General features: G+C 50.9%; 2 protein-coding genes across 3 annotated transcripts in view; one reads left to right on the top strand and one right to left on the bottom strand.

Moving 5' to 3' along the window:
- The window catches only part of SKP1 (S-phase kinase associated protein 1), a 276895-nt gene that overhangs the window by 155474 nt on the left and 107790 nt on the right, over positions 1-13631 (bottom strand). The gene's annotated exons all lie outside the window — the stretch shown is intronic.
- The window catches only part of JADE2 (jade family PHD finger 2), an 81967-nt gene that overhangs the window by 31419 nt on the left and 36917 nt on the right, over positions 1-13631 (top strand). For both annotated transcript variants that reach the window (XM_054079391.1, XM_054079390.1), the window contains exon 5: positions 11585-11748. In XM_054079391.1, the coding sequence (XP_053935366.1) occupies positions 11585-11748 (164 nt within the window). The remainder of the gene's footprint in view (positions 1-11584; positions 11749-13631) is intronic.

The following is a 13631-nucleotide window of genomic DNA, read 5'->3' as shown; positions in this document are numbered from 1 at the left end:
CCTGTTGCATTTAGGGGAAGACTGCATTACTGGAAAGAAAGCATTACCGTGTTCCCAGGACCTTGGTGAGGTGGGGAAGAGCTGGTAGATGGTTTTTTTCAGTGCACTGGATGAAGGTCTGACAAATGCACCAGAGCAAGCGTAGCTGCATAGCGGTACATGGATGGTGCAAGAGGCAGACGGATCCCTCCTGGTTCTGTGGGATGGGCTGTGTGCTGCTTCAAGTGACTCAGCGTCAAAACTGTTCTCATGTGTTTCAAGGTTCAGCCTTGGAGCAGTCACTCAAAACGCATTAAAAAAGGCTGGATCCTGCCTTTTCAAATTCCTCAAAGCTTTGCTTTTATTGGGTTGGTTTTGTGTAAGGAGACCCTTGCAGTGGCAGCGTGCTAATGGTGAATGCTAATCACAGGAATAGTCACCTTTGTGCCTTCATCTGTATTTTGAGCTTTCTGATGCTCAGATCTCTTAGCAGCAGAGTTGGGGATTTGGCCAATTCCTGATGGGCTGCAGCTCGTGCTCGCAGCCCTTGCTTAGAGCCTGGCAGGTGCAGAACTGCTGCTGTCGCTCACAGCCTCCGTCTCTGGTCCCTGTTAGTAGGTGGATGCAAAGACAAGTGGAGCTGTTTGCGTTACTGAAATAACTGTGGAAACATTATCTGGCTGAGATAATTAATTCCAGATGCTTTAATGTTAGTAGCTTGGCTTACGTTACGTAAAGAAGCAACATTTTTCATCTTCTTATATCCAGAAAACATGTGCTCAAACACCCCTGGCTTTCCTAGGAGCAATTCCAAGATATGTATTGCTTAAATGGAAACGAGCAGAATAGTGCTGGCTGGATTTGGAGAAGATTGGCATGCGACATGGGTCCCTGAAGGGTCACCAGGTAGGTCACTGGTGCTCTGGGAGGAGAGCAGGACCAGTACTGGAGCTGGTGCTGGCACTGCGCTGCTTGCCCGCAGGGAGCAGACGCTGCCTGAGCATCCTCTGCAGCTGCCCTGGGATCAGGGACCACCGTGTTTTGTTGGGTTTCGGAGCCAGAAGAGCAGCGCAGGCTGTGTCTGCTCCCAGCAGCCGGTCAGAGCCCCTCCTGCTGCCTTCAATGCTGCTGTTAAGGTGAGCGGCACAGAGGGGAAAGAGGCAGAAGAATATGAAGATTCTTGCACAGCATTAGAAATTATGTGTGTGTTTTGCTCTTCTGCCCAGGCACAGCTTTTGTCTAGTCAACCAGAAAAACATCTGCCTTTTGTTGTTCCAGGCAGCCCACTAGCAAACCGCTGCCTGGCCATCGTCGTCTGTCCGGGCAGCCGTGGTTTTTCTCTGCGCAGAAGTTGTGCAGTTGCACCCCGCTGTGCAGCGGTGCCCATCCTCTCCTCCACAGACACCGCTCTGCAACTTCCCAACGCCACTCCTCAGCGCTTCTTTACCAGGTCCCTTCTCTGGTCTACATTGAAATGGGGTTTTTGGGCATGGAATGAGATTTGAGACTTAAATAATTCATTTGTTGAGCTAAATCTCAGCGAGATTTAGGCTGGAATATAAACGTGGGAAAGGCAGGGACATCCACGCTCTGGTCTTTATCTGGTCTGCTGAGTATCAGGCTTTTATATGGTGATAAACAGCTCCAAATTAAAATTGGAAGAGCTGTCTGGGTTTAACAAGATGGCTGTTTAGTGCCTCCTGTTCACTTGTTTTCCTCTTTTTATCACATCAAAGGAGAGTGAATCACTTTCTCCTTAGAGGATTTCATTATTCCAGAGGCCTGGAAGGACCCAATCTGGTTGCAGGCTGTTACTGGAGGAGATATTACATGAAGAGGGAGAAACGGAGCATTTTCCTTATCGCACCTGTTAAATGCGCTTGGGAGTTTCACCTGCATTTCTGTTTAACTTCCAGAACCTGCCTGTATAAACCCTCACCCCCTGCTGCGAGAGGCCACCCTGCCCCATCCTTGACATTTTACGCAGAAATAGGGTTGTCACTGTAGGATTTCCAAACCCAAACAGCGAGACCCGGGATGGTCCCAGGACCAGAAGGAGTTTCCCAGCTGAGATGAGCGCGCAGTGCGGGCAGCTGTGTGGAGCCGCGTGGCACCGGCCGCTGCCCACTCCCCATCGCTCAGGGTGGTTTAAAAGCTGGTAAGGATCATTTCTAATGTTCACTTCTTGGGAAGCGCTGCGTGGCTGGGGTTCAGCTGGAAAAAATAACAGTAAAGGGATGGTGGGTGTAGCTGAGCCACGCTGGCCCCGGCTGGTCCCTGCCTGCAGAGGATGCTGGGGTCTCCGATAAATCCCGTGGTCCCTGGCACATCCCAGAGTCCCTGACACATCTCCAGCAAAGCAGGGATGGGGTGTGCAGCCTGCGCAGCCACCCAGGCATTACGTCACCTGGAGCCACACTCACTGGCTGCTGGTACCCAGAGGGCAGGACACTGCTGCAAGCAGCATTAACTCCTTCCTGAGCATCTCGAGTGCTGCTTGGGAAGCGCAAAGGGACCTTCACGGGGGGCTGAGCATCAGCCACTGATGTTTGCGCAGTCTGGGAGTGCTTTTTGGGCACAGATGCTCCTGTTGCAGGAGGTTGGTGGATCCTCCTGGGGCCAAATCCAGCTGCTTTGTTCTCCCGAAACAGCAGCAGGAAACCGGATGAGAGCTTTAGAGTTGAACCAAGTGTTTACTGCCTGCGTAGATTTTTTGGCCAAGCGGTTTACTGAAGGTTTAGGTTATGCCAGAGAGCAGTGCCAGCCCAGTTGTGCTTTGCCCACATCAGCAGTGGTGGTGATGAGCTGCGTGGTTACACTAGGCTGCTTGTTCCAACATGGGTGTGCAAGGGAAGGGTTGATGTTATGTTACATCCATCAACTTTTTTTGCTAGAAAAGTGTTTGTTGCAGCCCCTGACACGACAATGCCCTACAGATGGCATGAATCAGGGTGGCAGACTGGGCCACCAGCCCGGACAGCCACCACAAATTCCCTTTCCCAGCCCCAGACTTTGACCCTTGGGCTGAGCCCTGTGCCCACAGCTGCTCTGTTGGATACATATAAATTTTTGTGGATTTGCAGAGGCTCTTGCAAAATCTTGAGGGATTTTGGCTCCAACAGCCAATGAGGAAATAACTGCAAATTCTTACTTTTCTGGCCAAAGTGGCCCCAGCAGTGCCAGCTGAAAATGGGGCTTTAATTCTGTTGAGGTTCTTGTTTGTTTATTTGTTTTCAAATAGAAGAGTTTGGTGCTCGTGGCATGCTGAGACGCACTGTGTCACCACTCTCCTCCTTGGGACCTCCAGCCCTTTCTCTGCTCAGGAGGACACGTTGGCAGACGCTGAGTACCAGTGATCCCTCCCAGCTCTCTGGTTTCAGGCTTTGTCACAACAGGGTGCCAGCAGGGCTGTGAGCTCTCAATCACCCTGTGCTGGTGACCAGGATGCTCCTGATGTTGCCTGGAGCATCTTCAGTGAAGGAGGGGAGTGGCGACTGTGCTCAGGCACCTGTTGACACTGAGATGTGGATCCTAAAGATGATTTTAGACTCCCCCTCCAACTGGTCCAGCCTGCTAATGTGCTAATCTAAACATCAGACCGGTTAATTTAAAACCTAACCTATTTAATATCTTCTTGGCGATCCTTTTCTTCTTTGAAGCCAGCTTTGGGAGTATAGTTTTTGGCTCATGATTTTGCTAGAAACCATAAAAGTGGACTAAATGTGCGTAATTTGTTCAGTAAATCTGGGTCTGGGTATGCTGAGGGTCACAAAATCTTGTGTGTGGGCTGCAGCTCTTTCCTGTGGTCGTCCACCACTGTCTGCAACCCCATCCTTTGCCTTTACACCACCAGGCTTGTTTTCTAACGTCTTAATTCTGCTCTGCTATTGAGATGCAGCAGTGTCTGTGACATCTATTAGCTTAAGTTCATAAGAAGATTGGGCATCTGGTCCGAATGGCCTGCTAGATACTATTCTAATAAACAGAAAATGGAAATCATCCCCTTAAATTGCCTTTTTAAAGTCGTCGTGTGCCGCAGGAGAATTCCCCTGCGAGTGGAGCTGGCGGTAAGAACAGTATCAGCATCCGCTGAAGGTTGCTGGCAGAGTTATCTTTCCACTGACTTTCCTAAGCTGATTTATTTATGGGCAATGGACAGGACTAATTTAGGCTGGGACGTAGGTGAAGAACAGATGACTGACTAAAGCCTTCATTTTAATAAAATGGAGTATTTTCAGAAGAGAAACACTCGACAGGAATAATTATCTCTATCTGGTATATGAAAAGGGAGCGTATAGGAAAAAAACGCCTTCTCCCTTCAGCCAAATGAAGTGTTCGGTTTACAGAGATGATTAACCATGGAAATTTGCTGAGTATATTTTATTACCGCGTAATCTTCTCCAGGGATAAATGTGATCCTCAAGAGTGTTGGGGTCCACTTACGCCTTTTCCTCAAGTGCCCTTGAGACCTACTTTCAGACTAATGGCCTCAGGTTTGTTGTGCTTTTCAGACTGATCCCAGTTTTCAGCCCTTGGTTTAAATAAGCCCTTGATTGATACAGATATTTTTTTGGATGCTGTGTCTCTTGCTGTCTGGATAAATAAGAGAGTAAATGCTCCTCCAGAGTCATTTTGCTTCTGCACATGGTTTGGCACTTCATGCAGCTCTGCGATGCTTTGCTGTGATGGTGCAGGGAGAGCCACAGCATCTCGGTGGTGGCATGTCACCAGCGAACACCCAGACCAGAAGCTGTGATGGAAACATGTGTGGTCCCACCATGAGAGCCCTGCTTGGAAAATGAGTCATCTCAGCAGTGCGTTGCACAGGGGAGCCGCCTCGCTGGGGTGCTTTGGCTGCCGAGGACAACTGACCCTGCCAGCCGCTCGCTGTGGATCGGCCGTCATGACTTACCTCATGGTTGTGGGATTGCTGTGTTTGGGCTCTCTGTGGCGATGCTTGGATGCAGGTAAAGCTGTTGTGCCACCATGGAGCTGGGTGGGTCCATCCCTTCCCTGCTCCACATCCTCTGCTGTAGGAGCTGGAGGAGCTGCAGGGCTTTGGGGGCATTGGCGAGGTGGTGAGGTGGTGCTGAAGAGCACTTGCAGAGTGGATGGCACACGGACATCTATCAGCACTCTGAGCTCTTTGGTGGTGCCTCCAAGAAGCTGCTGCCCAGGACTGTGCTTTTTCCTCAAGAATGGCATCGTTTTGGGAAGGATGGTGTTCCCTGTGCTCTTACTTTCAGTAAAAGTGAGCTTTTTACCTGAGTGAAATGTCATCGTCCAGAGAAGAGGAGTTTGCTTGAATTTTTTTAAGGTATTTTTGTGTTGAAGAAATCCTTGTTGATTCTCTATAACACACTATTTTTGTATTAATGAACTTTCAGGCCATGCTGTTTGTTTCTGTAGTATTTCCGTTTCCCACTTTGGCATTATTTGTCCTCTGCCACCTGCCCAGTTTGGGGCATTTGAGGCATTCCCTGCTGGGGTATGAGCCACCCCAGCCTTGCGGTGCTTTTCATCCTCAACCCACGGTCACACTCAAGTCCTTCTCTCTTCTCTTCTCTTCTCTTCTCTTCTCTTCTCTTCTCTTCTCTTCTCTTCTCTTCTCTTCTCTTCTCTTCTCTTCTCTTCTCTTCTCTTCTCTTCTCTTCTCTTCTCTTCTCTTCTCTTCTCTTCTCTTCTCTTCTCTTCTCTTCCTGTCCCCTGTGCATCACAGAGCCTCAGAAACTCAGGGTCTTGCCTTGTCCGTGTCCTTCGTAACATGTAGCTTGCTACCTAAGTCTCCTTTGCTCTTGTTTAGGTTGAGAGAGGTGGTTTGGGGCTTTTTGGAGCTTGTTCTTGCTTTTTGTGGAGACCAAGTCTGGGTAGGTTGGACCTGTACAGGGTCCCTGGCTGCAGGGATGCTCGTGCGTCACCGTCACCATTTATTTGGAACATGCCAGGGATGATACAGCCTGGGGCTGAGCGAGTCTTGCTTTTTTGAACCAAGACTAGGGGCGAATGACTAAGGCATCAAAACGCTGGGGGAACAGGAAGAGCCCTTTAAGGTGCAGGAAATTCCTGTGGAGATCTGCTGGTGCAGGAGTTGGCCCTGATGGAGATGGCGGGGCAGCACAAACGAGCTGGGCTGATGAGTTCTCACAAATGCCTCGGTAATGAATTTCCTAGCTCTGCTTTTGCTGTTTACACCACTGCCTCTGCTTTTTTAAAAAGGAGGAAATTCTCTAAACAAGCCAGCAGAAACCCTTCAATATGGATAAAGGGCAATGGGCAAAGTGGTAATTGAGGTAATTAAGAGCTTGACTCTTGCTTTCTTTCTAAGAAGGGAAAAATCAATGGAGCACGTGGGTGGCCGCATTGGTGCTGTCAGCAGGAGGGAGTGTGGATGCTCTCCAAAGCCGAGGCAGATGCCAGGGCACAGCACGGCCCCACCACTGGCTTTTGCTGAGAGTGAGGAGCAGATGTTTTCACCGATCTTTGAAAACCATCTTGAGCACGTACTTGTGTAGTGCTAGACTTCTCCAGGCACCGACTGCCCAGTACAGCCCCAGCAACGATGGTGGGTGTCCGTGATCCCCCACAGCCCGCGCTGCAGATGGTGTCCTGCCATCCTGGAGCACTTGGAGCAGGTAGGAAGTCCTGTATCTTCCCCACCACATCTGCAGCTGCAATAGGAGAGGAAAACTAGAAAGCAAGAGTAGAAATAAGAAAGAAGACTCAATTCCTAGAGGATCACCATGCCTGAACCAGGGACGTGAAGAATATTAGCACATCTTGCAAAATTCACTTGGGCGAGTTTGTGCCACGTGTGCAGATGTCCTACCACCCAGCCTGGGTTTTTCTTTGTCCAGCAAGCAGCTATTTGGAACTATGCATGTTCCCAAGGGATCAAGCGCCATTCTTGCATGCGGGCAAGGCCCTGGTGACGTCCCTGCCAGCCCCAGCTCACAGAGCCCAGTGGAAGATGGGCAGGAGGTGCTGGCAAAGGCAGCTGTGGTGGGTTCTTCCCTTCCACTGCGGTGTCTGAGCAGCACAAAGCTTACAGCTTTACAGAATCTGGTTTCCTTGAAGTTATTGTAGATGAGGAGGGGTGCACAGCACGGTCTGTTTTCTGTATTGCTCTGTATCACAGGGCGTTGGTTTCTTATATTAAATTGTAGGATCCCTTCCTTCCACCGTTTCTCCTAGCCCAAGGCAACTGTCTCTGCAGTCATTGATCTTTGTATCGGAACACGGAGAAGCTCTTTGCAGGTGTGTTAGCCTGTGTCAGGGAGGAACAGGCTGCTTTTTATGAACATGATTTTACCCACTATGGCAAGTCCAGGAATTAATGGAAGCCCACACACCTCCAGGCATCACGTTCTGCTTGGTCTTCCCAGAGGCTCAAGGTGTCCTGTGCGAGCTCCCGGCACCCGGCAGCCTCCTGCACCCATCAGGGTACAGTTGTAAGTACGTACAGTTTGCTGGATTGTTTGAGAGCCATAAAAAACCCTTTTCTATGAGGTACCTGTGGAAAAAGGCAGAGGCGGCACGCACACATCGGGGCAGATTGGCCCTGTGTTCACCAGGAACACAGGTTCTCAGTGGTCGGCATCGCATGTACAACGTTGTAGATAACCCAGAGAGATTTCCACAGTCACTGTCAGCATCCTTATCAGCCTAAGTGCATTTCAGGGCTGTCGGTACAGCAAATGACTTGTTCAGGCCGCCCCTTTGATATGTACACAGAGCAGTAATCTTTGCACCTTTATACCAGGCTAAAAATAGCGGCTCCTTTCTCCCGCGCGTCCCGGCTGGCCCTGTGTCACTGTCACCTGTTGCAGCCGGCTGGTTGGTGAGCAGCTTGTGTAACCCGGCTTAATGATGGCTTACAGCTCCGTCCCCATCCTGCTCAGGCAGCTCTTTCCAAAAGGAACATTCATTGCAGTTGGAGGATTATTTTTCCTCCATGGCTCTGAGCTTTCTCCCACGAGACTGCTGTGCCCAGCCTGCCTGCTGATCCCCAGGGCTGGCGAAGCTGAGCGGGACCTGAGATGCTGGGAAAGAGGTCTTCTCAGACCAACACCCATTGCACCAGCGTCTCTTTGTCTATTCGAGGGGGCTGGGAGCTCCTTAGATGAGAGTCCTAGTTGGAGCAGGCGTAGTTTCAGTGTTATTACTGCTGTCTGCGTTAAATACAGACGTTCCTGAATCCCCAAGCCCTGTCCTATATTTCAGGGAACTCGTTGGAAAATCGAGGGACTGAGAGCTGTCTTTTCATGGGGTTATTTTTAGATCCTGAACTACAATTTGGAGATGCTCTCAAGGCGTTGGGGCGTTTCTGTATTTTCAATGTACTGGTGGGGAAATAAGGCAAAAGAGACAAAAAAGAACCCCTTTCTTGATGTTTGCCTCTCTGAGCAATCAGATTATTCCTTCTCCTGCCGATGGCTCTGGAAGTGCCTCCAGTGGTTGCAGCTGTAGAGGACAGCAGTTACACTAGATATCTGGGTCCAGAGAAACTCCAAGTTCATTTTCCTGCCCTGCTGCAGATTTCCTTTGTGATGTTGAGCAAGGCAGGTAGGGCTCCGTTCCTGGGGGCGGCTGCGCACAGATTGCTTCCCTCAGTGGAACATCTGGTACCAAGATCCAGCTGGTTACGTGATGGACACGATAGCTTTGCCGCAGACGCATCACAGAGCACGAGGCACTCGATGCTCTGACGTTAACTTACTTATCGGGGCAGAAGGCAGATAAATCTTGCAGGGGCCAACAGGCTTCCCCGCCGGTACTGGTGCAAGAGGAAGGTTGGATCTTCAGGCTTTTGAAGGGAATGATGCGCTGCAGCGGGATGCTGTTTGTTTCTTTCTTTGCAGTGTCCTTCTGTGCCGACATTGGTAGGGAGAGGTGGTATTTTAGGGAGGAAACGTGAGCCGTGCAAATCCTGCAGCGAGCTCCAGCTCCGCAGAGCTCGGTCAGCTGGCACCACAGGCTGCTTTTCATTTCCAGCTTGTCCTCTGCTTCCATGTCATTACACGCCACACTGTTGACGTGTCCATGGCAAGTGTCGTGCATGTTGCCACAGAGTTGCCAAGAAAAAGGCAGGAGAGCTGACAGCCAGCGCCTGTTTGCTTTCTGAGCAGGGAGTTTGCAGCAGATGAGGCAGCTCCTCTCTCCATCCCTGTGGTTGCGATTAGAGAGTGCTTAGAACAAATCTCCCAGGTCACCATGGGATGTTCTCCGTTACCGAGCCTGTCAAAGTGCTGCCCGGCATGGTGTGAACGCAGCTGTGCGGCAGCCTGGAGGCAGCTCGTCCTGGTGGGCAGCGGGCAGCCTGTCTGCCATGTGGGCTCAGTCGCAGGGGCTTGCTTGGAGGTGTTTTAGATCACGGGGCACTGCAGAGGGTGCTCTGGGAAGTGATACCTGCACACGGTGGCTTGGGCATCTCATCTGGCCCGGATCTGGTCTGTGTTGGTCAGTAAATCAACAGTAATTGCTGGAGGAGTTAATAGTCATAGAATGGTTTGAGTTGGAAGGGACCTTAAAGATCATCTAATTGAAACCCCCTGCCATGGGCAGGGACATCCCGCTGGCTCAGGCTGCCCCAGGGGCATCCAACCTGGCCTTGAACCCCTCCAGGGATGGGGCAGCCACAGCTTCCCTGGGCAGCCTGGGCCAGGGCCTCCCCACTCATGGGGAAGAAATGGCAGAGTCACTGTTGCTGAACCATCATATCTGTTTGACCTCATTTTTCTCATGTAAAGAGTTAATTTCCTTAGATGAATGGGAAAACTATTGTTGTAGGTAAAGGAAAGGTGTGACAGAGCTGTGCTGGGACCAGCTGCCAGTGTGAGCCCGTCATCAACTTTGATGCAGTGGAGCTGGAAGCGGAGAGCCCAGCCAGGACTGCCTGCGTCCTCGGGGAGAGGGCAGCAAGCAAAGCTGGGCAGCACCTGATCACCAAACTGTAACTCATTTTTCCTGCTGTCAGGTCCTACGCCAGGCAAGAGGGGAAACATTGGCAGGTCTGGGGCTTCCTGCAGTCCTTGGAGACCTCCAGAGAGCCTCAACAGACAGCTCTGCTCCCACAGAGCGCTTCGGGCAGAGTTCAGTGGGGAGGAGGTGTTCAGCTGCTGCTGGCTGAGCTCATGTTTCCGAGTGTAACTAGGACAGAGCATTGCACTTGAATTCATCCACTGGGCGAGAAGTCTCATATTCACAGGGCGCAGAGTGTGCGGTGGTGCCAAACCCAGTGCCAGCATGCCACCGTCCTGCCCGCAGGGTGGAAGGAGTTGGTTTGGCAGCTTGACTGTGATAACAGTGGTGAGCAGAAGGCCTTGCCGTAACCCTGTCCTTATGTTTATCCCATGTCTTGGGTACATCCGGCCTTTTGAGGGCTGTGGGATGCCTGCTGGTGGCCATGGAGCAGGTATGGGTTGGTGCCATGATCTCCTGGCTCTGGGCAAGAGCATGGTTATTTGTAGCATGTCCAGTCCTGTGTTTGCATGCGCTTTCCACATCAGATTTCCAGTTTCACAGGCAGGACAGTGGTTTTCTCCCAAAAGGGGTTTCTCTGCCCTGACAACGTATTCCCGTGTGAGCCTCTCCACAAGCCTCCATGGGGAGAAACAACCCTCTAACGTCAGGGGGAGCAACATGAGGTTGATGCCAGCAGCTGTAGCCGTAGGTTGAGTTATTTGACTCGAGAATCCAAACACGTAGGAGGCTGCTGCCACCAGGCTGGTAGCAATGCAAGGCGGGGAGAAAGAAAGGAGCCACACAAAGTCGAAAAATGGCTTAATTTCTCATGATGTGAGGAGGAATTGCGTAACTCTTGAAGAGCAGGCGTGTTCCTGCAGGGAGCCCAGCGCAGAGCCGCCCGCTGGGTGCTTCTGCGGGGCTGCTCTGCCGCGTGGAGCCATGCAGGGCGCAGGCTGGCTCGTACTGAAAAGCATCAGTGGGTGTTGAGGAAGAATGAGATGCAGTGGCAAAGCCTGCATGCGGCACTGGTACCGGTTTTATTTCTGAAGAGACTGGTGTTATGCCATCAGGCTGCAGGGAGGAATACCTGGAGGCAGATTGCTGGTTCTCAGGCTGCTCCTTCCCCTGCAGATCACAGCCCGAGGCACGTGGCTATGGTGCTGTGTACAAAGCTAGCCCGGCAGGAGCTGGAGCCACGAGGGATGGGGGCTGCCCCTCAGCGGTGGGCGCGATGCTGGAGCCATGCCACCGTGCTGCCACCTCCCTGCGCTGCTTTTGCCTGGGACACAGAGGGGAGAAGCTCACGCTCCAGGTTTGAGGTCCCAGGAAGGGGAGCTGGCAGCTGGGCTGTGCTTAGTGTTTTCAGAAAATCAGCTTGTTTTAACGCATCTCAACTCAAACCATCACATAAGGTGCCCAGACCAGCAGTATCTGGGGAGATGCTTGTGTGCAAGTTGTGGCGCTCAGAGCATCCAAGACACAGGAGACAACACCGAGGGCACGAAACTCTTTCTATTTTGCTGGGCTTGCTTTCAGTCTTGGATTCTGACTCGTACACGGTGTGGTCACACCCTGCATGGCAAGAAATGTGATACTTTTGCAAGTTGTAGCTCTTTTTCAACCTGGCCTTCTTTTCTTCCAGGATCATACCCCAGCTGGAGAACTCACCGGTTTCACCGAGTGGCCTGCCTGGCTCCGAGATTTCGGAAGCTACGAGGACTTACTTGCAAGGAATGAGCCGCTATGACCTGGACGAGCTTGATGCTTGCTGGTTGGAACTTGTTAATATGGAGCTCAAGGAGATGGGTGAGTATTGCTGTAGTTTTTCTGCTTGCCTGGGCATCCCAGAGTGGTTGTTTTAAGTCATCATGTGGAACAAAAGGCCTTGAAGAAGAAATCCTCATTCACGCTCTCCGAAAGAGATCACACAGATTGCTGTAGTGTAGGATCTTGAGTGCATTTCAGTGCCTCTCCTTCACGTGGGGAATTTGGGTCATGGTCCAAAAATAATGGAGCAAACCAGATGGGTGGAGCACAGCTCTGGTTTGCAGAAGACCCAAGCAATCTGGATCAGTCATGACCATGCTCTGATTCTATGGCCATCATCATCTCCTGTGCTCATCCCTGCAGCATCTGTACTGCAGGAGGAGGTGTTGCTCAGGATGGGCGTGTGATTCCTCTTCCTTTGACCAGCTACGTCTGAAAGCATTTCTCCTGCTGTAGCCAACTGGGCAGATGGAGTCAGAGGAAAGAGGATTTCCCAGTCAAAGTGTGTAGTTCTCAGAAATGCTCATCCTGGGTTATTTCTCCGTTCCCAGGTGTCTCTTGCATCATTGCCGTTCTATCACTGCACATTCCTAAAATCCGTTAGTGCATTTCGGTTGAGTGCAAGTACCTGGACTTGGAATTTGACCATTGGCACTAGTGCCTAGCACGGTCTGCTGGGCAGATTTGTTGGCACAGACGTGTGGGTGTGTAGTCCTGCCAGACTGTGGAGGGATTTTCCAGTCTTTGTTAGGTGAGGGTTGTTGTGGTGTGGCTGCAGCTACACAGGTAAGAATAACAGCACAATAAAGCATTCACCTTGTGAGGTCAGTGAAAGCTGAAGCGTGCCTCATAAAGCATTACTCCCGGTGGCAAAGGTCTTTCAAGGGTGGGACAAAGTCTGTTACGAAGAGCTCAAGCAGACAGGATCATGCCATGCTGAACAGGAAGGTTGTGCTGGATCTCTCTGTGCTGCAGCAAGATTCAGTGCAGTTGCAATAAGAGTCAATCCAGGAAGCTTGCATGGAGCATAAATGGGCTTAGAAGTTGGCCACCGCGTTGGCTGATCTTGGTTGCAGATGATCTCTATTCTTCTGATGTACTCATGGTGTTCAACCCAATCTTGTCACCATGATCTCCCAAGACCTTGAGAAAGTTGAAGAGGGTACATATGGAGTTCAGCTAATTATCTATTATACTTACCCTGTATATCAAATTTCCCATAATCTCAAAAAACCAACTTGTACCACGATGGACATCCTTCTGACTCCACTGTGCTTTCACTGTGGCTCTCCCACTGCATTTCCCTCCACAGCTGAGTGGCCATCAGAGGTGTCTCTGAGCTCCAGAGAAGGATTATCTCTATTTCCAGTTCCCCCTTGTACATATTTTGTAATTCTTTAGAAACGCAGCGGGCAGAGATTTGGCTTCTCCTGCTCAGTTGGGTTAAATTTGACTCTCTTTATTATTTCTTCAAAATATTAGGTTACAAATGCAGTGTCTTAAACAGCTTTCAGACGTGGAGCTCCCATGCTGGTGGGTGGCTGGAAGGCTGAGATGAGGTGGCTTCTGTTGGATTGCGGGTGGAAGCGTGTGGGGGAGAGAGGCGGCTCTGCCAGCGGTGCTGCCTCAAGAGCAAATTGGATTTAGAAGGGGAGCTTGAGCGTCACCATAGCCATTTACCCATGGTAGCTCCATCCTTGCAGGTGTATTGGATGGGCTGGCATCACAGCATCCCGATGAGCTCACAGCATCCTGGTGAGCACACCCTGACCCTGACGTTGGGATGCAGACAGTGCTTTGCCACTGACCCTTCCTGTGGTTTTGAGCAAACGGCGTTTTTCTTCCTCCAGTTTCTTGTCCTTTATCAGCTTTTTCAAGGACAGTCCTTAGGAGGGGGTTGTACAGCACTGGACCTGATGGGA

The sequence above is a fragment of the Cuculus canorus genome, chromosome 14 (genome assembly GCF_017976375.1).
Source record: "Cuculus canorus isolate bCucCan1 chromosome 14, bCucCan1.pri, whole genome shotgun sequence".
NCBI lineage: Eukaryota > Metazoa > Chordata > Aves > Cuculiformes > Cuculidae > Cuculus > Cuculus canorus.
This window is presented reverse-complemented; position numbering and strand designations above follow the sequence as displayed.